Source organism: Girardinichthys multiradiatus, chromosome 22 (assembly GCF_021462225.1).
Source record: "Girardinichthys multiradiatus isolate DD_20200921_A chromosome 22, DD_fGirMul_XY1, whole genome shotgun sequence".
NCBI lineage: Eukaryota > Metazoa > Chordata > Actinopteri > Cyprinodontiformes > Goodeidae > Girardinichthys > Girardinichthys multiradiatus.
The window spans coordinates 28,719,444-28,742,863 of record NC_061814.1 but is presented as its reverse complement, the minus strand read 5'-3'; the positions used below and the strand labels follow the sequence as shown (position 1 = coordinate 28,742,863).

Genomic DNA, 23,420 nt, shown 5'->3' with positions numbered 1-23,420 from the left:
GTTAAGGTGCATCCAAGCACATCAGCCCACAATCCTGATTCAGTTCCACCTGTTCACTTAAAAGGAATTGGACAAAGTTCCAGCAAACTACAGTTATATTTAAAGCTGGTCTCTGGTTCTACAAAGTTTTTTGAAGAGGAGGAAGTCTTTCAATTGGCCAGCAGGTTAAGGACAATTATCTAGTGTTGGAGTTGTTCCCCAGAAACTCCTGCGTACTCGTTTGTTTTGGCAAAGCTAAATAACACAGAGTCTGCACAGTTTCTTTTGCCCCGGCCGGAGGAGAGGTATTCCAGCTAAGTCACCAGAACACTTCTGACTTTTCCTCCCCAAAGGCAGGGTTTTTATTCAAAAGCAAGGCGTGTACAATTACATAGAAAAAACACATATTTTTAGCTGAGTGTCTGGTTGAACTCTTACACCTGGCATTCAGCTGTCTGTTCAGACCTTCACAACATTCCTGTTATTCTACTTTTGGCCGTTCTCTGAGACATGTACAGAAATATCTTCACTGGTGCCGGGCTGACCACAGCCAAGTCAGTCACACACACACACACACACACACACACACACACACACACACCTGTTTTGAGCAATCCACTAAGTTACACAGTACATTTCATTTCACACATTATTAAACCTAACTTGAGCTTAGCAATGCAGACCCTATTAAGTATTTTAAATATTTTCCATCACTAGCTAGGTCTCTTCAATACAGCTCTATGCGCTTCCTGACATGTGAAATATCACCAGAAGGTGATTTCTTTTCTCTGTTGTGTGGTTTTATAGCTCCATGACATCATGTGGTATACCTCCTTCCTAGGAGCTCCCTCACCCAAGGTTTACATCACACCTGGCTGTGAAATGCCTGAGTGTGACGTAATCAACCATGTGTTTGTTTACATATTTAACAGTACACATCTTCTTTCAGCTGTAAGTTGTTTTATATTTGCTACCTGAAGATTTTTAAATCATATGATGAATGCTTAGTACATTCTAAATCTTAAAGACCCGATACTGATAAAAAAAATATTGTATTGCAATTTTCATGTTTAAAGCTTACTTTATTTCTGAAAGGATGAACTTAAATTTGTACTCTGTGGTATTGCTATTTTTCCTATATTGACATGTTTGTCTCTATGGTAACATGGTGAAAGAGACTAAATGTGTGCGACTCTACCACCAGGCAAATGAATGTTTAGTGAATGAATGTTCTTTTTGGTTTAGCTTAGCTAACCTTAAAAAGTAAAATGATTCAGAGGCTGCAAATATTTCAAGTATTTTCATGTCAAAAACATTTTTATATTTTGCTGTTGTTCTACATATGTTTCATCAGTTTAATTTGAGAAATACTTATGTGGCCAAAATAAATATTAATTATATCATAAGCAAAATACAAAGTGATTTAGCATTAAGGGACTAAGCTTGGACCTTCAAGGATTCTGTGGGAATGATACAATTTGTCTTACTTCTTCTAATATTATATGGTAAGCAAAGTGACTTGGAATTACTCTATTTAAACCATCAATGGTACATAATTGTGGTGAGGCCCGTTCCAGGAACTGGTTTTTGATAAATTAAAAAGCTATATTTACTATGTCCTTCAAAGCAAATGTTGCTGCACAGGCTTTGCCAGCTTTGAATGAGAGGAGACACCCTCTGAGTACTACTTCAAATAGATTTTTATGCAGCCTTTTGAAAATAACAGGTTATTTGCTCTGATTCAGAGATTGTCATAGAAGCTATGTGCAGCTGTGTGGGTAGTTTGTCTAAATCCGGTTTTGTGCTTTCTGCTAAATTGTGTTGCCTCTTTTTATTTGAGAAAAAAGTGATTCCAAAGAGTAATATAGCTGATCAGTATTTGGTCCTATGTCCTTAAACTCTCAAATGACAGACACTGAAGCCAATTTGTTATACGTTATTGGTATTGGATGCAGTCATCTATGTAAGAGGAGGAATTCAGGAGTCCTGAACAGATTGTTACTCTTTGACAGATGAGGTCTGTCTACCTTTGAAACTGTGCACAGAACTGTAAAACAGACCGACTGAACACAGACAAGCTTGAGCCAATTTATTGCGACACTTTGAAAATCAGTGTGGGCCAAATGTAATTGAGTCCTCCCCACTGCACCTGATCCAGCTCTTAGTCAGCACACTGGTTCAGAAAGTGTTAAAGGTACACAAAAACAGTTATAGGAAAAAAAAACCAGTCATTTGCACACGGATGCATCGTTTTACTCTGCTACACATAAGAGCATAATCAAAGTAAATAAGTTTTAAAGTAAGATGAGCCAGGAACTCACAAGTTTATCAAACTAGGTCACCATCTAAACACATGCGGTGCCCTTGGTGCTGCTTGAAATAGACTCAGTGCTCCTTTAAACCGCAGACTGCTCCACAACCTCTGAAATATATATATATCAAGTTAAAGTGATTTCAGAACATAAGAGGAATGTATGCATGTTACACTGAAAGCATAAGATTCTTTTTATCCTAATTCTAATGTAAAAACAATATTCGAAAGGAGCAAAAAAATGAACATTAGGGTTTGAATTGGTTCTTTCATGTGCTGTACATCTAGTGCTGGGCTACACACTACTAAACCTTTACCCTGTAATGTGAATGCTGATGAGAATCTGGAATTGGGATGGAAGGAGGCTTACTCCTGCTAAGCAATGATTTGGTTGACTTTCCTTCGAGTGATCACCATAACACAGGTGAAGCTGTTATCTTTTGCTGCCATGTGTTGTGGAAATCAAATTACCCCCTCAAACCTGCACAAAATCAACTTGATGAGTAAGAAGTTAGTCATTTTAAACATTCAGCATCTCTTGGGGCAGTTTCAATATTAATCCTAAATTTCACATCTATGATTTTGTTTTGGAGCTCTTCATTATGATGAATTTATTGCATTATTATGTACTTTGTATTTAGATACTGATTACTAATGACTGTGCCTGTAACATTTCTTATTAATTTACTGACTCAATTTTGCTGGCATAAAGACTTTTCCAAATTGGTAAACATTATGAATGATGATAAGGAAAGGTGTTTTCTAAATTTTGCATTTCAGACTCATTTTATACATTCTGTGCGTAGCAGTATTTCTCTTTTCAGTCTATCGCAGCCGTTGTGTCAGTTATTTTTTTCAGAAAACATCAAGGTGATACAGCAGGGGAAAAAAGTATTTAACACATTTTTCTTTTTAAATATTCTAATGGTGGTTATTGACAATGAAATTCCACCAGATGTTAGTGACAACCCTAATTAATCACACATACACAGAAAGCACCACAAATAAGTCAATATAATTATGTACGATCCAGTGGAATGACAAAGGTAATAAGTATTGAACATACTGACTGAAATGGATCAAGCTTGATGTGATCTTTCCCCACAAACAGTCCAAAAATCTTAAAGATTCTGTGAGCCTCTTCTCTGCATTTTAATTATCAGTTTTTTCCATAGTCAGGTTATTGACTGGGCCATTTTACCAACTTTATATTCTTTCTCTGAAACCAATAGACTGTTTGTTTGGAGTCATTATCCTGCTGAAAAATCCAAACTTCTTTCATTTTCGAATTGTTATCAAAAAGGTCTAATTAATTTCACCCTTCAGCTTATAATTATTTAAAGTCTGTAGTATGCAGAATGACAATCCCACATCATGATGTTCTCACCTCTAAACTGTTGCTATGGTGTTTTGAGAAGTGACATTTCTCCCCCAAACATGGTAAGTGCAACAACATCCAAAGAGTTAGGTTTTGGTCTTATCTTACGTAAAGTATATCCCAGTATTTCATGGACTTGTCCTAATGTTCTGTAGTAAAGTTTCAGTGTTGAAGTTTTCTTTGAACCTGCTAATTTCAGGTCTTTCTTAAACTTTCCAGAAGAGGTCATTGGCCCTTGATAACTTTTCTGATATTTCACTCTTTTGTCAGAATTTTGTAGAATATCATGGCTGGTTTATAAGGACGTTATGTCTCAAGTTTGTAGGCTGCTTTCCTTGAACACCTTTTCAGCTCTGCCAGCACATTTTCTATTAGACTGAGATCAGGAGTTGTGATGGTAACTTCAAAACATTGACTTTGTTGTCCTTAAGCCACTTTTTAAATACTTTGAAAATATGCTTAGGGTTATTGTCTATTTGGAAGAATCATTTGTGCCCAAGCTTTAACCTATTTGCTAATGTCTTAAGATGTTGCTTTAATAATTCAACAAAATGTTATTTCCTCATGGTGCCATCCATTTTTTGAAGTGCACCTGTCCTGCAGAAAATCACCCACACATCAGGCTGCTACCCTACTTTACAGTTAGGTTGGTGTTCTTGAGCTTGCAGGCTTCCCTCTTTCCTTCAAAATATAATGATGGTCATACTGAAGAAACACTTTATCACTTGTGGTGAAATTAAATTTCATCAGACCATAACGACTCATCTCTAAAAATTTAAGTCTTTGTCTTTGCCAAACGTTTGGGCAATGCAATGCAAACTTTTTTTGTTACCTTTAGAGTATTTGCTTCTTCATCACTGAGTGGCCTTTCGGCCCATGTTGGGCTTGGACTAGTTTCACTTTGGAAACTCCACTATCAGCTTCAGCTACCATCTTCACAAGGTCTTTTGCTTTGGTTCTGGTGGTGAATGTAAATTTTACATTAAAACACAATCCTCTCTGGGATATAGAACCTGCCTCTCCATCCTGATTGGTATTATGGTTGGACATTTCTTGTGTGCTTACACTTGTGTATAATAGTTTCACCAGATAAACGTGAAACATTCAAACTCCTGGAAATTGTTCCGTAAAGATAAACCAGACCTGTGGAGGTCCACTATTCTCATACTTATATCTTCTGATTTGTTAATGAAGTGACAGCAGGTAACACAGTGTTTGTAGTGTTGCCTTAAAATGCATCCAGAGGTGTGCCTCCAAGAAGAATGACAGATTTTCTAAAAACATTATCTTGTTTGTTATTCTGTCATTAAGCAAATGTGAAATTTTTTTGGTAATTCTAACTATCCTAAACAGAGCAGGATAACCTTTTAAATAATGACAAATTGCATGTTTTTTTTTTTTTTGGCTATCTAACCTTTTGCTGTGCTTCTCTTCTTTATGTGTCCAATACTTATTCACTGCCCTATTCCACCTATTGCACACCATAATTTGTGCAGTGATTTGTTTGAATTTCAATGACATCTGATAAGAATTTCATGTCAATAGACACATTTAAATACATTTACGGAAAGAAGCATTGACGTGTTCAATATTTATTCTTACCAGTGTATACAGAATGTAATAATTAGACACCAGAACCAGAAAAAAAGCCATAATATATTTTGAATTGGATCCTTCATGTTCTGTAGTAGAGCAAGGATATTCAGCAAAATCTTATCTATTATAGGTTATTTCTCTGCCAATTTTGTAAGTACAGAATAACCTTTTGCCTTCTTTCAGGGCTGTAAAATTGCTCAGGTCCAAGAATGGTCTTCAGCAGTATTTTATCTCTGTCTTGTGACAAGTTCAATCAGTCAGTCTATTACCTTACCCAATAAATCAGCGGCAAAGCAGAACTTACATCCTGACTTCTTTTTTTTAATAAATGGAACATTAAGTTCATATTAATTAAATTTCCCCATCAAAGTTCTGTCTACCAATTAATTGATCCTTAGTTCACATTTTTTCAGATATATTTTTCTGGGGGAACATCTACTTTAACCCTGCTGACATGTGCTTACAGTTTGTGCCACGACACTGCGTTCCTCCTTTCCTTGTTCCATTAAATATGACATATATCAGTTTTCTCAGCTCTTTTTATGATCTTGTATCAGAACTGGCCCTAATTAAATCAGATCTGAAAGATTTATATAAAAGACTATACCCAGTAGACAGCTATATTAGAGGGGTAAAAAACTGATTTGTCAGCATTATGTTAACAGTGAAAAAAAAACCGGATAAAATGCATAATGTGAAAGGCAGTAAGTAAAAAGTTTGTATTGTGCAGATTTATAATTTAGACATGGTATGAATAGAAACCAAAATGTGGAATGTGAATACAATAGATAATAGTAAAAACAGTAGACCTTGGAAGAAGAGACTGAAACCTACTGTTAATAAGGCATGATACTGCTTTCTGGCAGCAGCCTCAGAATGCATCAAAGACTAGATCAGACTAAACAAGGCTTTAAAATTAATGAATAGCTATGTCTCTGAGGGGTAATTTTCCATCATCAGCATTGGCAAACCCCATTGTCAGGAGCAAAGCAGAAGATAGCACAGCGTTGCTGCTGCATGCATTTATCCTGATTAATTCATACAACGCAGTAGGTCTGATCCTCATGATTCTCTCTTTTTGTTATCCCAGGATTCTCCTTGGCGTTGGGTAATATTGCTCCCTGGAGAGAATGCAGGTATTTAGGTTAGCTTGCTTGCCAAATTCCCTAAGGAGTTTCTGTTTAATCAAAAGGGTTATGGCTTATTAGAACCCGGCATCTCACAAGTATTGATAATTTCACACTTAACTGTTGCATGGTTAATCACAGCATCAACTTTAAAAACACGTTGCTAATTTCTCTAGTGACATTTTCTTCTGAAAAGAAAAAACACAGATGAGGACTATTTCATCTAGGATTGGCTTTCCATTTATCGGGCAGTGCCAATTGACTTTTTTTTCCTTCAGTTTGCACTGCTTCCTCCAAATTAGAAATATATTGAGCATGAGTAACCCTAATGCTTCAGTCAGAGTCGGTCCTTTAAGTTTGTCTCTGTCACTGACCCCAAACTGCTTGCAAGAAATATAACTTTTAATCAAATACTCCATAATGACCTATTCTCTTGCATTAAACATTCAATGTTGTTCCGACTATAAGATGAGTAATGTTATACAGCTTGCATGAATATCTTAGTTTCAGATTTCTTTTCTGAATTTTTGCAGTTAACTAAAGTAAAAAGTACCTCCATCCATTTATTGTCCGCTGCTTATCCGAGACAAAGATCAGTTCAAGGATGGAAAACCAAACATCCCAATTCCCTGCGACTCTCTTCAGCTCATTTTGTTGGCATCCCAAGGCATCAATAGGCCAGAAGTGATTTATAATCCCTCCAGCAGATTCTGTGTGTGTCCTGGGGTCTCCTCTTAGGTCACCTGGAAATCCTGGTGTCTCCTGGAAATCCTTTCAAGGGAGGCATCCAGGTCAGATGCCAAAACCACCAAGCTGATTCCATTTGATGCTGCGCCTCTTTTCTGAACTCCCCCCAGATGACGGAACTCTTCACCACATCTCAGAAACTGTGTCCAGCCATTCTATGGAAATAGACCATTTCAGCAACTTGTATCCAGTGTCACATTCTTTCAGTGATGATCCATATCTCATGACAAGTTGTAAAGCATGACCTCAGCTAGATGACAGCTAGGTGGCAAATATTTATAGTGAAAAAATGTCTGGATGATATCGAGAAGGTAGACTCTGCCTTCATACATTAGGAGATAAAGCAATACTTGGGAGGTCACCTATATAAAGCTTCAGATTAATAAAAAATACTTTGGATGGTATTTGGCTGGTTTGTTTTTGTGGGATGTTGGTGAGGTCTGGGAAGAAATAATTTTAATTTCCATTCATGTCAATTATGCTTTTTGTGAATCAGTTAAAATTAGCATTATTAAATACCAGCCAGTTTATTGTGACAAACCATAAGCCACTGATCATACACAAGAGAAACATTACATATGATTTTATTTGCTTGCCTAAATGGCAAGATGATCAAAAAGAAATACATTACAGTAAGTAAAAATATATGGGCTGAAAACTTTGGAAAGAAAGGGATCAGCGATAAGTTCCATTTGACATATAAACACAGAAAATAAAGAGTCAAAATTAATATAGTCCCCTTGTCATAATTTGGAGTTTGTGTGGTGGACCAAAGGCAGACAAGCATGGAGAAAGCAGAATGGAAACGAAACTCCTTCTTTTAATTTTCAGAGTCCACTTACATGCAGCCGAGATGCAGGTGTACAAGGTCATCCTGAATAATAAGGCAATCTCAAAACAGAACCCAATAGGATCCGAAGCTGGGCAAGAATCCAAAAGGAGACATCAAAGAGACATAACGACACTGCGTAGAACAAAGGACAAAGACGAACTTAAATACAGACAATGGTGGACATGAAACAATAGGGCAGGTAATCAGGGAAACAGGGAACAGATGTGACATGGAGACAGAGCGAGCAGGTGAACCAGATAGGGATAAACGAAGACATGGAGGAGCTTGAGGAGGTACAAACTGTAAACAAGAGTCCAAAAAACAAATCCCGACCCAATTGAGGAAAAACAAGAATCCCCAAAAACCAAAACCACCCGATGGGGAGAAACTGAAGTGCAGACCAACGAAAACAAGCCACAAGGGCTGGTCACAAGTCCCCACAGGGCAAAGTCTAGGATGCCAACGATAAAGGTGCAGGCAGTCAGGAGGCCGGTGGCGAAGATGCAGGCAGTCAGGAGGCCGGCGGCGAATCCAGAGGAACCCACAAAGCGAGGTCTTTGGAGGTCTGCGGCATGGCCAGGTTAACCCACAAAGCGAGGTCTTTGGAGGTCTGCGGCGTGGCCAGGTTAACCCACGAAGTGAAGTGTCCGGCGGTCTGGAGACCCGGCAGTGGCCGGCTGTGGCTCTGGAGACCCGGTGGCGGCTGGCTGTGGCTCTGAAGACCCGGCGGCGGCCGGTTGTGGCTCTGAAGACCCGGCGGTGGCTGGCTGTGTCTCGGAAGACCCGGCGGCGGCCGGCTGTGTTTCGGAAGACCCGGTGGCAGCCGGCTGTGTCTCTGAAGACCCGGCGGCGGCCCCTTTAATAATCCTCTGCCGCTCAGTCTCCAGGATGTCCACTATCAATGAACGAGGGTAGCTGAGTAGCGTCCCCACTCAGTCTTCCACTCTATTAGCTGGCTCAGGACCTCCATTGTGTGTTCAGGCGAGCCACCAGAACGTAGTAGGTAGATTACTAAGTCCGTGAGGACCTTGCCTCTTCTGAGCACCTGTCTCATGAAGTCCAACGCGTAAGGCAAATAGCAAACACTGGTCAGCTTCTTCGGTGGGCGAGTGAGGCTCAGCCGGAGCCGCTGTGGACGTGGATGGCTCTGCTGGAACCGCTGCGGACGTGGATGGCTCTGCTGGAAGCGCTGCGGACGTGGATGGCTCTGCTGGAGCCTCTGCAGACATGGATGACTCAGCAGGAGCCGCTGCGGATGTGGGCGGCTCAGCTATAGCCGCTGCGGACGTGGGTGGCACGGACGTGGGTGGCTCAGCTGGAGCCGCTGCGGACGTGGGTGGCGTGGCTTAACCGGAGCCGCTGTGGACGTGAGTGGCTCAGCTGGAGCCGCTGCGGACGTGGGTGGCCCAGCTGGACGATCCTCTGGAGTGAAGCCAGACAGCGGGGGCGATCGAGCTCCAGAACCCGGTGTTGCGGCGTCATGAGGACCCCCAGTGGAACCAAGAGCTGTGGTGTCGACGGAGCCTGGGACTAGGGCTGTTCGTCTCCGACGCCGCCTGCGGCAGAAGGAGGAGGCAGGCGCTGACCCCTGACCCGCAGCGTAACGGGCCGGTCCCGGGGAGAGGCACTGCCAGTCTGGTGCCCCAGAGTGGCAATCGCTGCTCCGTAGCGCGTCCTTCCTGGCACGAGGACTTCTCTGCAGCTCGCCGGAGATACTCCCACAGAGTGATCTGCTCCGCTTCATCTGCCTGGTCCTTGTGGCGGTGTTGTACTGTCATAATTTGGGGTTTGTGTGGTGGACCAAAGGCAGACAAGCACAGAGAAAGCAGAATGGGAACGAAACTCCTTCTTTTAATTTTCAGAGTCCACTTACATGCAGCCGAGATGCAGGTGTACAAGGTAATCCTGAATAATAAGGCAATCTCAAAACAGAACCCAACAGGATCTGAAGCTGGGCGAGAATCCAAAAGGAGACATCAAAGAGACATAACGACACCGCGTAGAACAAAGGACAAAGACGAACTTAAATAATATATAATTATAATTCTGTTTATTTATATAGCGCCAATTCACAACCCATGTCGTCTCAAGGCACTTCACAAAAGTCAGGTACATACATTCCAATTAATCCTAATCATTGAACAGTGCAGTCAGATTCAGTTATTTATTCAAATTGGATAAAAAGTTTTTCTGTCTAAGAAAACCCAGCAGATTGCATCCAGTCAGTGACTTGCAGCATTCCCTCCTCCCGGATGAGCATGTAGAGACAGTGGACAGTCACTGGCTGACTTTGCAGCAATCCCTCATACTGAGCATGCATGTAGCGACAGTGGAGAGGAAAAACTCCCTTTTAACAGGACGAAACCTCCACCAGAACCAGGCTCAGTGGGAGCGGCCATCTGCCATGACCGACTGGGGGTTTGAGAGAACAGAGCAGAGACACAAAGACAACAAAGAAGCACTGATCCAGGAGTCCTTTCTATGGGAAGGAAAAGTACATGTTAATGGATGTAGCTCCTTTAGTCATCCTTTCCTTTATCAAAAAGGAAAGTTTTAAGCCTAGCCTTAAATGTAGACAAGGTGTCTGCCTCATGGACTAAAACTGGGAGCTGGCACCACAGGAGAGGAGCCTGATAACTATAGGATCTGCCTCCCATTCAACTTCTAGAGGCCCTAAGAACCACCAGTAAGCCTGCAGTCTGAGAATGAAGTGCTTTGTTAGGAACGTATGGAACAATCAGATCTCTGATGTATGATGGAACTAAATCATTAAGGGCTTTATATGTGAGGAGGACAATTTTTAATTCTATTCTGGATTTAAGAGGGAGCCAATGAAGGGAAGCTAAAGTAGGGGAAATATGATCTCTCTTTTTAATTTTCATCAGAACTCTTGCTGCAGCATTTTGAATCAGCTGAAGGCTTTTAACTGCATTTTTTGGACATCCTGATAGTAACGAATTACAATAGTCCAGCCTTGAAGTAACAAATGCATGGACTAGTTTTTCAGCATCACACCTGCACAAGATATTTCTAATTTTGGCAATGTTCTGGAGATGAAAGAAGGAAATCCTAGAAATCTGTTTAACATGGGATTTAAATGACATGTCTACGTCAAAAATAGCACCAAGGTTTTTTACCTTTATTATCGGAGGTCAATTTAATGCCATCCAGTTTAAGTGATTGACTAAGCAATTTCTTTTTTAAAGACTCCGGTCCAAAGACGACAACTTCTGTCTTGTCTGAATTTAGAAGCAGAAAATTTAAAGACATCTAAGTTTTTATGTCTTCATGACATGCTTGTAGTCTATCTAACTGGTTGGGCTCATGAGGATTCAGGATTTCAAGCTGAGTGTCATCAGCGTAACAGCGAAAATTTATTCTATGCTCCCTGATACTTTTACCTATTGGAAGCATATATATAATAAAGAGAATTGGTCCAAGTACTCAACCCTGTGGTACTCCACAATAAACCCTGGAGTTTAAAGATGATTTATCATTTACCTGAACAAACTGGAGTCTGTCAGACAAATAAGATTTAAACCAGCCTAGCGCTGTTCCCCTGATCTCTACAGCATATTCCAGCCTTTCTAACAGAATATTGTGATCGACTGTATCAAATGCACCACTGAGATCTAACAGGAGAAGTACAGACACAAGTCCATTATCTGAGGCCATAAGAATATCATTAGTGACTTTCAGCAGAGCTGTTTCAGTGCTATGATGAGCTTGGAAGCCTGACTGAAACTCTTCAAACAGGTCATTGCTGTGTAAATGCTCACACATTTGATTAGCAACTATTTTCTCAAGAATTTTAGATAAGAAAGGAAGATTGGATATAGGTCTGTAATTTTTTAAGTCATCTCGGTTAAGCGAAGGTTTCTTAAGTAAAGGTTAAATTACAGGTACCTTAAAAGCTTGTGGTACATATCCATTTACTAAGGATAAATTAATCATATCTAAAATGGGGCTGGTAATCAGAGGGAACACTTCCTTAAATAATTTGGTTGGGATTGGGTCTAACATACAAGTTGAAGGTTTAGATGAAGCTAATAATTCTGATAACTCAGGAAGCTCCACAAGATCAAAGCAGTCCAAGCACAGGTCAAGTTCTACAGTTACTTCCAATGTTGTCTCACTTGTTGAGGATGAAGTAACCATCTTCGGGAGTATGTCAAAGATTTTATTTTTAATAGAATCAATTTTATTTAAGAAGAATCCCATAAAGTCATGATTGCTGAGAGCTAATGGAATGGATGGCTCAACAGAGGTATGACTCTGTGTAAGTTTAGCAACTGTACTAAAGAGAACCTAGGATTATTATTCTTCTCCTCTTTTTCAAGGGGGCTGCATTGTCTAATGCACTACGCAATGATAAAGTAACACTATGAACAAGAGAATCAATTTGTGAAGGGGAAGAAACAAAATTATTGCCCTCCACTGTGCTTTTCTGTGATAATGAGGAAATCAAAAGTGGAACAGATTCTTTAAAGGTTGTTACAGCATTGTCTGATAATGATCTACTATAATGAAATTTTCTTTACGGTGTGGAGTACACCATTACAAAATGGTCAGACAGGACAGGGTTATGAGAAAATATTGTTATGTCTTTACACTCAATGCCATATGTCAGCACAAGGTCCAGAGAATGAAGACAAAGGTGGGTAGAGTTGTTAATGTTTTGAGCAAAGCCAATTGAGGAGTTGAGGAGTTGACTCATTTATAGTAACATAATCCTCTTGCTGCAGCCAGGTTTCTGTGAGGCAAAATAAATCAATCTGATTGTCACAAATCAGGTCACTAACTAGCAAAGTCTTTGAAGAGATAGATCTTATGTTCAGTAAGCCACATTTAATTGTTTTCTTTTTCTTTTTAGTCTGAGTTGTGTTTATTTTTATTAGATTTTCCTGATTTCCTCATTTTAGATTATTTTTTAATCTATTCAATTATGGCCCTGGGCGAGACACTGTCTTAATAGGGTAATGGGTGGGTAGCAGTACAGAAGCTGCAGAGAGGAGTGTTAAACTATGACAAAGGTGGACATGAAACAATAGGGCAGGTAATCAGGGAAACAGGTAACGGGTGTGACATGGAGTTAGAGCGAGCAGGTGAACCAGATAGGGATAAACGAAGACATGGAGGAGCTTGAGGAGGAACAAACTGTACACACACACAGAGAACCAGAACACATGGGAGAGAACAGAGACAAAGACAGGATAGGAAATAAACTTCATAACTAAAGACAATCACCAAACCCATAAACACAGAGCAAAGCAGAACCTAAAAAACATAAAACACCAGAAACAAGGACTCAAAACTAACCATACTTAAAACAGCAAAACACCAAACTAAACATAAACAAATACCAATCTAAAAACACACACTGTGACACACCTATTTATACTTAATGTTAACAATTATATAATTTTGTATTACTATTTTTTATGCTTCCTTGCTAATTAAATGACGGACCCTGGAAGACATTTTGAATAGTTGGTCAGTTTTCAAGGTTCTCACATAGATATAAACCCAGAAAGACGTCAAATTGACTTTAAATTAAATAGTTAGGACTTCAATCTGCAAACCTAAAGTTATATTACCAGTATTTTTTTTCATTCAAATTGAAGAATTTACTCTGATTGTTTTCTGTATTTTTCCCATTTGTGTGCCTTAAGCATGAACCACAAGCAGCACTGTAATCCTGTCTTATAAAATCAACATGATTAGAGCGTTCACTTCTAAACATCTGTACAAATCATTCCATTTGTTATTTTAATGATCTGATGTTGCCCATCTAATATTGTAAAGCCTTGATTGTACTGTTGTAACTTCTTAAACATGGATGTAATTCAGTTGTTTTATTTTCTCGTTCTCGTACTTGTTCCTCATCGTCTCCCGCTTTATCCAGCACTGGGTCGCGGGGGCAGCAGACTCAATAAAGACACCCAGACATCCCTCTCCACAGACACTTCCTCCAGCTCCTCCAGGGGGAGCCCAAGATGTTCCCATGCCAGCCGAGAGCCATAGTCCCTCTAGCATGTCCTGGGCCGTCCTAGGCCTCCTCCTGGTGGGACGTGCCTGGAACACCTCCCGAGGGAGGCATCCAGGAGGCATCCAGTATAGATGCCCGCGCCACCTCAACTGGCTCCTCTCGATGTGGAGGAGCAGCAGCTCTACTCCGGGCTCCTCCCAGATGGCAGAGCTCCTAACCCTATCCCTAAGGGAGTGCCCGGCCACCCTGGGTGTTGGCGAAGCACTGCTTGCCCCTCCTGAAGCGCTGGACAGTTTGCCTGAATTGCTTCATGGCCAACCGGTAGTCCTTCTCCATGGCCTCACCAAACTCCTCCCAGGCATTAGTTTTTGCCTCTGCCACAGCCCGGGCTGCGGCACCCTTGGCCTCATGGTACCCCTCAGCCACCTCAGAAGTCCCACAAGCCAACCACAGCCGATAGGACTCCTTCAGCAGCTTGACAGCATCCCTTACTGCCGGCGTCCAACACCGGGTTCGGGGCACCACATACCTTATGACCACAGCTATGGGCAGCAACATCAACAATAGACACAGAGAACATGGTCCACTCGGACTCTATGTCTCCAACCTCCCCCAGAATCTGGTCAAAGCTCTCCCGGAGGTGGGAGTTGAATAGATCCCTGGCCGAGGGCTCCACCAGACGTTCCCTGCAGACCTTCACTATACACTTGGGCCTGCCAAAACATTCCGGCTTTCTCCTCTTCCAGCGGATCCAACTCACCACTAGGTGGTGATCAGTGGACAGCTCAGCCCCTCTCTTCACCCAAGTGTCCAAAACATGCGGCTGAGGGTCTGAAAACACGGCAATAAAGTTGATCATCGACCTCCTCTCGATGGTTTCCTGGGGCCAAGTGCACTGATGAACACCCTTATGCTTGAACATGGTGTTCATTATGGATAATCCATGACTAGCACAGAAGTCCAATAATGAAACACCACTTGGATTCAGATTGGGGAGGCCATTCCTCCCAATCATGCCTCTCCATGTGCCACTGCCATTTCCCACGTGGGTGTTGAAGTTCACCAGCAGAATAACGGAGTCCTCAGGAGGGGCACTATGCAGCAGCCCTGACAGGGATGCCAATTACCACTGATTTTCCGAAGGTGTTGTGTAGGATTCTTGCTGGTTGTTTAGAAAAGACAAATACACCTTTTCATAAAGTCTAGGATAAATTTTTACCTGTTAAACCTGTTAAAGACTTAAAGTTTAGGACTTGGACCTGACTTTGGACTAGTATGTCTTGACTTTAGAGTTGACTCAGAACTTAAATGTTTTTCCTTGGAACTTGGGTGGAAAGGCTTGAGAGTTACTAGTAAATATCAAAACAATGACCTGGTCCTACCTTTGATCAATATTCTATATATACCATACTACAGATGTTTCCCTGTAACCCATATAACATTCCTGTTGCTTTTTTCTTAAAGGAATCCGGTGCGAATCCCAGCTGATCACACACTAAAGATTCATAAAGTATTGTATTTAACTTTTGTGTACCCTCTCATGTTATTTAGTTGTTCTGTATGTGTCTCTTTTCCAGATTGGAGCTACATTCATTACTTTAGGAATTCATACCTTGAGTTTCAGGGTGTTGACCTTGGAACTCTCAACAATATTACGGTGAGATTTCAAACAACGGCATCTCAGGGAACTCTCCTATATGTGGACCAAGGACCCATAAATGGGGATTTCTTTTTCATGAAACTCTATATCCAGGATGGAATCTTGCAGGTAAATACTGGTTTTATAGAGATGCCCCGTGTATTGGCATTGACTAATCTGTTTGGTCATTCTGTCTCAAAAATCTGTATTTTAAAATATTTTATAGTAAGAAGTCCAAAATGTTAGTAAAATGTTGACATATAAATGACTTTGGGAAAAGGTATGCATGTAAGGTAAAACCATATTTGTATGAGCCAGTCTTAGAGTTGGACCAGTCACTTTTATCTACAAAGGCTGCTTGTGGATGTAAGCAGTAAAAACACAGCCTCTGTTATCAGTGATGACAATGCTGAAGCTATTTTTTTTATTGCATTCTATTTTTATTAAAAAAATATATATATCTCTTATGTGATGAATTAATTCAAAAATATGACAGTTGCAGAATTTTCCCTTTCACAAATAATAGTTTATACAGTAGACAGCTATTCAGATGCTGTTTCCTTGTAAACGTTTGGGTGTTGAGGTAGAATTACATAAGTCACTCCATTGGACTTTAATGTATCACGTCATACAGTGCCACGCCCTGGTCAATCAGTACACAAAAATGTCTCCAAATGCTACTTGGCAGACAATCAGCCAGAAATACAGAGCACCTACAGAGTATACTGAAAGTTGTTTAATAGCATGAGACACAATGAGGTAAAAAATATACTTGGATCATTAATTAATTAAGTAAGAACTTACAAAATTATTAAAAAGTGTAAGCACAATTTTATGTTAGGAGGACATTGCCAGTAATCGTCTATCTAAACTGGACACCATGCATCACTGGCTATATTTTACCTGAAATGTTTGCCATTATTATGACAATATTATTCTTAAAAACATGTAAATACAAATGAATGTTTCTCCAGTAAAATAAATCCAAAGCAGAATAACTATTTGGTTATCATATTTTAACTTAGTATGTAGCTATTTATATAACACTTTCATTGATTAAAAACAAACAGCTTAAGTTAATAAAACAAAAACAAACCATTAAATTGATGTAATACAAACATATTATGTAAACAAGTAAACTTTAAATTAAATGGAAACACCGGTAAAACCAGAATTATTCCTAAGTTTATGTGTGTGACTTACACTTAGTGTTAATCTTTTATTTTATGAGGCAGAAGTACATTGCATGAAAACATTAAGTAGGCAGTGATGCTGTGGAATATGAGTATTTGCCACAGGAAAGAATACCAGGAAAATGTTTTTACCTTTTGAAACATACACATTAGCAAAACACAAGTTACATACTTAACCCCCCATCTGAAATGTTTCAGTATGCCTTTTGCTGCAATGAAGAGGAAGAGGTGACACGGATGAGTGCATCACTTCACATTGATGATGGCAGAGTTCACATTGTGCACATTAGGTATGTACACGTATTAGTTTAAGCTTGCAGAGCAAGAGTAGGTATCTGTGATTAGATCTGTGTTGTGGTCAGGCTTTATAAAAGAGCACTAGCACATGAGAAAGTGTTCTAGCGGAATAAGCGGCGGATATATTTTACAGCTTTTAATGTACAGGATATCAAACGAGAGGCAGCGTGATATTTGTCTGCTTTAGGCAAGAAATGTTCTATAGAGGAAAAAACAGTCATGTTCCTAGTGATAAGCCACTTAGGCAAAAGCAGTGTTAGTACCCCAGGTCCTTTAGCTCCATCTATTGTTATCCACTTTTTCCAACTGTGGCAGATTTGTTTACAGGGTAGAGTTATAACTACTGTAACTCTTGAGGAGGCAATATAATTGTCAGGGATTACCATAAGGATAATTTAGGTTTTTATAACAAATGGACTAACAGGCTTATGTTTTAAAGAAGTGAAACAAACATCAGAATGTGCTTATTAAAATACATTAGTGGTCACTGAATATGTTTTATTAGCTGTTCTGACGTCTTCATTTGCAGTTTTTCATCATGAAAAGATTAACAAGCAAAACCTGGGCACAAAATCAATGTTTAAATGATTTAAAGGGAGCCTGTGACCTCTTTTGTTATGTTACTCTTCATGTGCTCGCTTGCTGCCAGCCATCTACATTATAATGTGACATGAGACAGATTGCGGTTTCGTTTTAAGACCTAAAGTTATTATGTATGAGCTGGAAGCTGAAACAATCGATGTTCAGCTAGTATAAATTCGCGTTAGAGACATTTTTGCAATGTTCACAGAGACATTTCTTTCTTATTTTAGGTTAAAACTCTGTTTAGAGAGAAGCATTTTAACACACCAGTGAGAAAAGGAAATTAATTTGTTGCCTGAAGATGACATTATAAGTACAAGTTGAGACACTGAAGGTGATAACGAACATGCAGTGCCAAAGGAAAGCAAATTATTTTCCCACAGAAACAGAAGCTGGAAGGTTGCCTTGTTTTCTTGGCAGAAAAGCTGCACTGCCCTAAATATATGAGGGGCCAATCAGGTTCAAGGGGCTACAAGGCCCAACCCCTGTTTTTTTTCCTGGAAGAAAAATACAACAGCGGTATGAATCAATCATAATGTTCTACTCCAACCCCTTGAGACACTGCAAGAAAGAGAGCTGTCATAACTAGGGGGTTGGTTGTATGGAAAAATGGTTTCTAGTGTCACAAAGCAAATTCTTTGTAATTGTCTGACGACTGAGTTCGTCCATCTTTGTCTGATTTGACCCAGAGCTACAACACCACAGCCATCCTCAGCGTCACTGCCTAACTCATTATAGTCTTTTAATATATCTTCCCGTCAAAGACGCTTTTCAATATGTTAAATAGAAACCCAGTGGGGCTGACTTCTCAAGGACAGTGAGCACAGTGCCCTCTGGCTGCCGTCCAGGCCGCTCTGGCAGACTGCTTCTAAATTAACCGCATCTCAATGCTGGCTTTAGAAGAAGGACTTATGCAGGTTGTAGCGAGTGCCCCAAGTGTTTTGCCAGCATATGCAACGGCCTGCAACCCCAGCTTAACAAATCAGACTAGATTGCTTCACGGACATTCTAACTTCTACTCTGGGAACAAGGGGCATCAGGAGGCATAAGAGAGGGGGCTGTGTATCAGTGGCCTGAAAACCCTCAAGCTACAGCTAGTTAGTCCGGAATCTGCACTTAGATAATTTTCTGCTCTCCCCTGTTGTTTCCAAGAGGAGAATTGGTTTTTGTATCTGAGGCTTTGAGGTGGGTCCAGAATAGTTTTGTGTAGCCTCATAAGATAGCTTGAGAAAATGAAAGGGAGGTCACCAAAGTATTGTTATTGTTGTGCATATCAACAATTAGGTATGTACATTTATCATTAAGATTAAATTTTTGTGCTAACAATTTCAGATGCCAACATGATTATTCCGATGTATTACAACAAACACAGAAAGCAAGTTTATTTGAGCACTTCACCTACCTCACAAATTCATTGGCTTTTTTCCCTCACAAACAAGTTTATAACTAAGTTTCTCCTATTTTAACTTTCTTGAATGTTTTGTATGTAAATAAATTATGTTTTTGTAAACAAATACACAATTTGAATACTCATCTGAAACACATTTTATAAAACTAATAAACCAAAATATGATGGCCAAAGATAGGCAAAGGTTACGACATTGGTGGTTATGATCTCATGGCTGATCTGTATGCATTATACCTTAAACAGCAGTGTCTTGCAAGAATATTTATACAGCTTGAACTTTTTGCCATTCTGTCACAAACACAAATTTCAGTGAATTTTATTGGGATTTTATGTAAAAGAACATAAACTGGATCATTATTGTAATGTGGAGGGAAACTGATTCATAAGATTCTATAAGAGGTTCCATTTGCAGTTTGCCACATGCCATATTGATCCATGTAAAAGAAGGGACTCTGGTCAGACAAAATTGAACTTTTAGCCTAAATGCAAAATGCTATGAAAGCCCTGCACATGACAATAAAAACACCACCCACACATCCCTGTGCTGGTGGCAGCATCATCCTGCAGGAATACAATAGGGACAGGGGAGTAGGTCAAAGTTAATGGGAAGATGGGAATCCCAAACGATATATCACACTATCACATAAAATGATAACAAAATACATTGAAATTTATGGTTCTAACACATCAAAAATTTAAAAAGGGGTATGAGCACTTTTGCAAGGCACTGTGTGTTCCATGTTCTTGACATGACAACCAGTGCAGCACACAGCTTGTGTACATGTGCTCAACCTTTTTCCTTACATGTTTCTCCCTTTATCAGACAACACCTGATCCCTTGTGAAGCAGAGCTGATGCTTTCAGGCTACAAGAGAATTAAAAGCACAGCCAGTAATTACTGGCTGGGACACATGATTCAAAGAACAAACAATGTCTTCGTAGGTGGCTTGCCACAACAATATCTTCTCAATCAGGTGAGCTTTGTAATTACTGTGTGCTGTTTTAACTAGCTGTCAAAATTGTATGGTTCTGAATGGCAGTCACAGTTGAACATTTTAGTGGGTTCAACACATTATAAAGCTGAAAAATCTTTTTTTAATAAATGCCTTTCCTTTACAGAGAGCAAAACCATTTTACAACTATACTGGCTGCATTGAAGTAATTGAGATTAACCATCTAAGAAGCTTTTACATAACTGATGCCATTGCTGGCAGCAACATAGATCGATGCAGGTAAAGTATACTGTATCCATAATACTAAAACAAAAAAAGAAATGGGTCTATTTTATTACCTTTCATCATTCTTATTTTTTTCCGTGCGTTTCTTTTATTTTAATGTTAATAAAACAAAGCGATCATGTTATTTTGGCACCAACACCAGATCAAACAGAAGACTGGATGCAGTGACTCTTTAGTGTAAGAAATAGCACCAAAACATTTTTTTTCTTTTTGTTATCATTGCAGTCATTTCTGAACTCCATTTCTGACTTGTGACTGTTTAATTTCCTTGTTTACTACTTATTAAATGAACCAAAATAAATAGATAAATAAATGCCACTTTTGCCCCATTGTGTATCTGCCACACCTTTGCCACACATATGTGTAAAATGCAGATTCACTCTGCAGCCACATCATTTAAGCAACTGCTGTAGCATTACTTTAACTGTAGCACTGTTTCAATATATTTTTACCCAAGTAGAAGTAAAAACTAGTCATCGAAAAATAATTACTCAAGTCACATTAAAAAAGTATTTGGTAAAAAGGCTGCTGTACTTAATTACTGAGTACTAAGTTAATTACTGAGTTGTGACAAGGGGAATGGTGGCCTAGTGGTTAGAACAGGAGGTTTGTGTTCCAGAGGGGACACAAGGGGCGAGGTTCGTATCCCACAGATTACCACTCTGGGTCCCTGAGCAAGAGCCCCAGAATGCTCCCCGGGCGCCGCACAATGGCAGCCCACTGCTCCCTGTAAAGGATGGGTTAAATGCAGAGGACAAATTTTGTTGTAATGTACATGTGCAATGACCAATAAAGATGATTATTATTATTTTTTTTAATCTGATTTAATATGTGAATATTATGTAATCATATAGATAAAATATAAAATGATGTACAGGTTTTAGTACTTTGAATAGTAAAATAAAGAAATGAGAAAACAATGTATCACAGCATTACAAAATAACAAGAAAAATAACAAAATAAAAATCTTAGTTCCCCACAACATAAAACGTTTGAAACCAGTACTTAGAGTAGGTAATATATACATGTTACAACAGTTCACTTGACCTCCAAATGGTACAAAAGGCTCAGCAGATAGAAAATAACATTAGAACAATGAAGCTTCTTTACAAACCAGAAGTCTCACCAGACAGAGGCAGGTGTGTTCATGCAATTTTGGTTAAAATGTGGTTGTTTGTTATTCAATGAAGTAACTAGATGTGGATAGAGTAGCCAGAAATTGAGTCAAGTAAGAGTAGTGTTACTTGAAAGTAATATTACTCAAGCACAAGTAAAAAGTGTGGTGCAGTAAATCTACTCCTAGAAGTACTTTTTTTCAGGTAAATAGAACTGAGTAGATTTAACTAGTTACTTCCCAACTCTGTTCTCAGGTATTGTAACAGCAATAGTACTAATTTCATGCAACGCTATGAACAAACTATGTGTATGATGATTGTGATTCACTCACCTTACCATGCTTTATATTTAAAACTAAAACTGAAACTGATAACCTACTTGACCTAATTTCTGACCAAAAAATTATCTGACCACTTGGAGACATTAGCAGTGCATTCCTAGATGAAAAAATTGTGATGTTGAGGCAAAAAGAAAGCACCATGTTCTGATGCAGAAAACTGTAAAATACACCCCCTTGATCCCAATAAACATACCCTATTCATAATAGAAATAAAATAAGAGTATAAAAAGGAAGGTAAGTGAAAAAAATATTTAAACTTTATAGAGTGTGTTGGGTAGTTTAGGTAAAAACGTTAACTTATGTAAAATGTATACATCATACATATTTGTGATCACTGCAAAGTAAAAAGCAATAACAAACAAAGCTAAACTTCACATTGTCTAAAGTATGGGGACCCAAGCAGGTTTAAAAATAAAGCTGAGACATGTAGATAAAGAAGCTAGATTTTTTTTTTATCTGAACCAGAGAAGTCATTTACCTTTTTCTTTGTAAAACTGTGGGGCTTAAAACTATATATTTTTTTTTTTTTGTATGTGTGTGTGTTTTGGTTGGCTTTTTATACCCAAAACATATTAAAACAAATTTTAACATGTTATCTTTAAATTGATATTTTACGCAATCCACTCTTTCAGGTATACTTCATTTCCTACAGTGTCCTCCACAGAAAATGATTTGAGTCTGAGCCCTCCATCAGCTTTCCCTGATGCAGTAAGCACGGCAACATTGGCATTGTCCACGCCAACTCCCAGACTTCCTCTGCGTGAACCTCAAGTTTGCCCTGATGATCTTTGCCGCAATGGAGGGACATGCCATCAGCTGCAGCTTCATGGCAGAGCTCTTTCCGCCTGCCACTGTCCTCTCCATTTTAGTGGAGCTTTCTGTGAAAAAGGTGCCTTGCATTTACTTCTGTACTCTGTCTTTTATTATATCTGATATAGGAAGCAGAGAGCAAAAAACTCCTGTAATGTGACCTTTATAGTGGTATCACCAAGAGCCATCCACCAAATTATGTCGGGTAATATATGCTGAGTCTCTTTGGCTAATAGGTTTCACTATGAGGGGTAATAGAGCCAGCTGCATTAAGAATGTTGAGTGATGTGAATTATTCAGAATATGATAAATTAAATGAGAGATCCATATAAGCAGCTTGAGCATTGCTGTATGTCCATGTGCCCCTTCAGCATGCTCCCATAATCAGAATGCGAACATAGAGCACTTGTTCGGCATTCAGCTACACCCTCACCCCCTTTCCTAACCAACAATATTTATTTTGGGGTGCTGGGGGCTCAGTTGGTAGTGCACACATACCATGTGCAGAGGCTATAGTTCTCAGCGCAGTTGTCCTGGGTTCGATTCCCAGTCTCGGGTCATTTGCTACATGTCTTCCCTTCTCTCTCCACCCTCTTTCCTGTCTACTTACTGTACAATAAAGTCCAGTAGTGCCAAAAAATCTTTAAAAAATATATATTTTTGTTTCTACTTCTAAGATACTAATACCAAGAAAGACGTGAGTACTAACTCATATACTTTATTCAAGAAGTTTTTCTTCTAAAAATTCCCTCTTTGCAACTAAAATCCTACTCATATTACTAAATTAATATTTAAATAATATGGTGAACAAAAATATCAGAAACTGTTTCTGATCTTG

The 23,420-nt window shown here is 39.4% G+C and overlaps 1 protein-coding gene across 1 annotated transcript in view; it reads left to right on the top strand.

Annotated features, from left to right (window-relative positions):
- eys (eyes shut homolog) overlaps positions 1-23,420 on the top strand; it is a 336,214-nt gene that overhangs the window by 212,151 nt on the left and 100,643 nt on the right. The window contains exons 35-39 of the mRNA XM_047352417.1: positions 15,537-15,727; positions 16,990-17,081; positions 19,902-20,052; positions 20,198-20,310; positions 22,405-22,661. Coding sequence (XP_047208373.1) covers positions 15,537-15,727; positions 16,990-17,081; positions 19,902-20,052; positions 20,198-20,310; positions 22,405-22,661 — 804 coding nt within the window. The remainder of the gene's footprint in view (positions 1-15,536; positions 15,728-16,989; positions 17,082-19,901; positions 20,053-20,197; positions 20,311-22,404; positions 22,662-23,420) is intronic.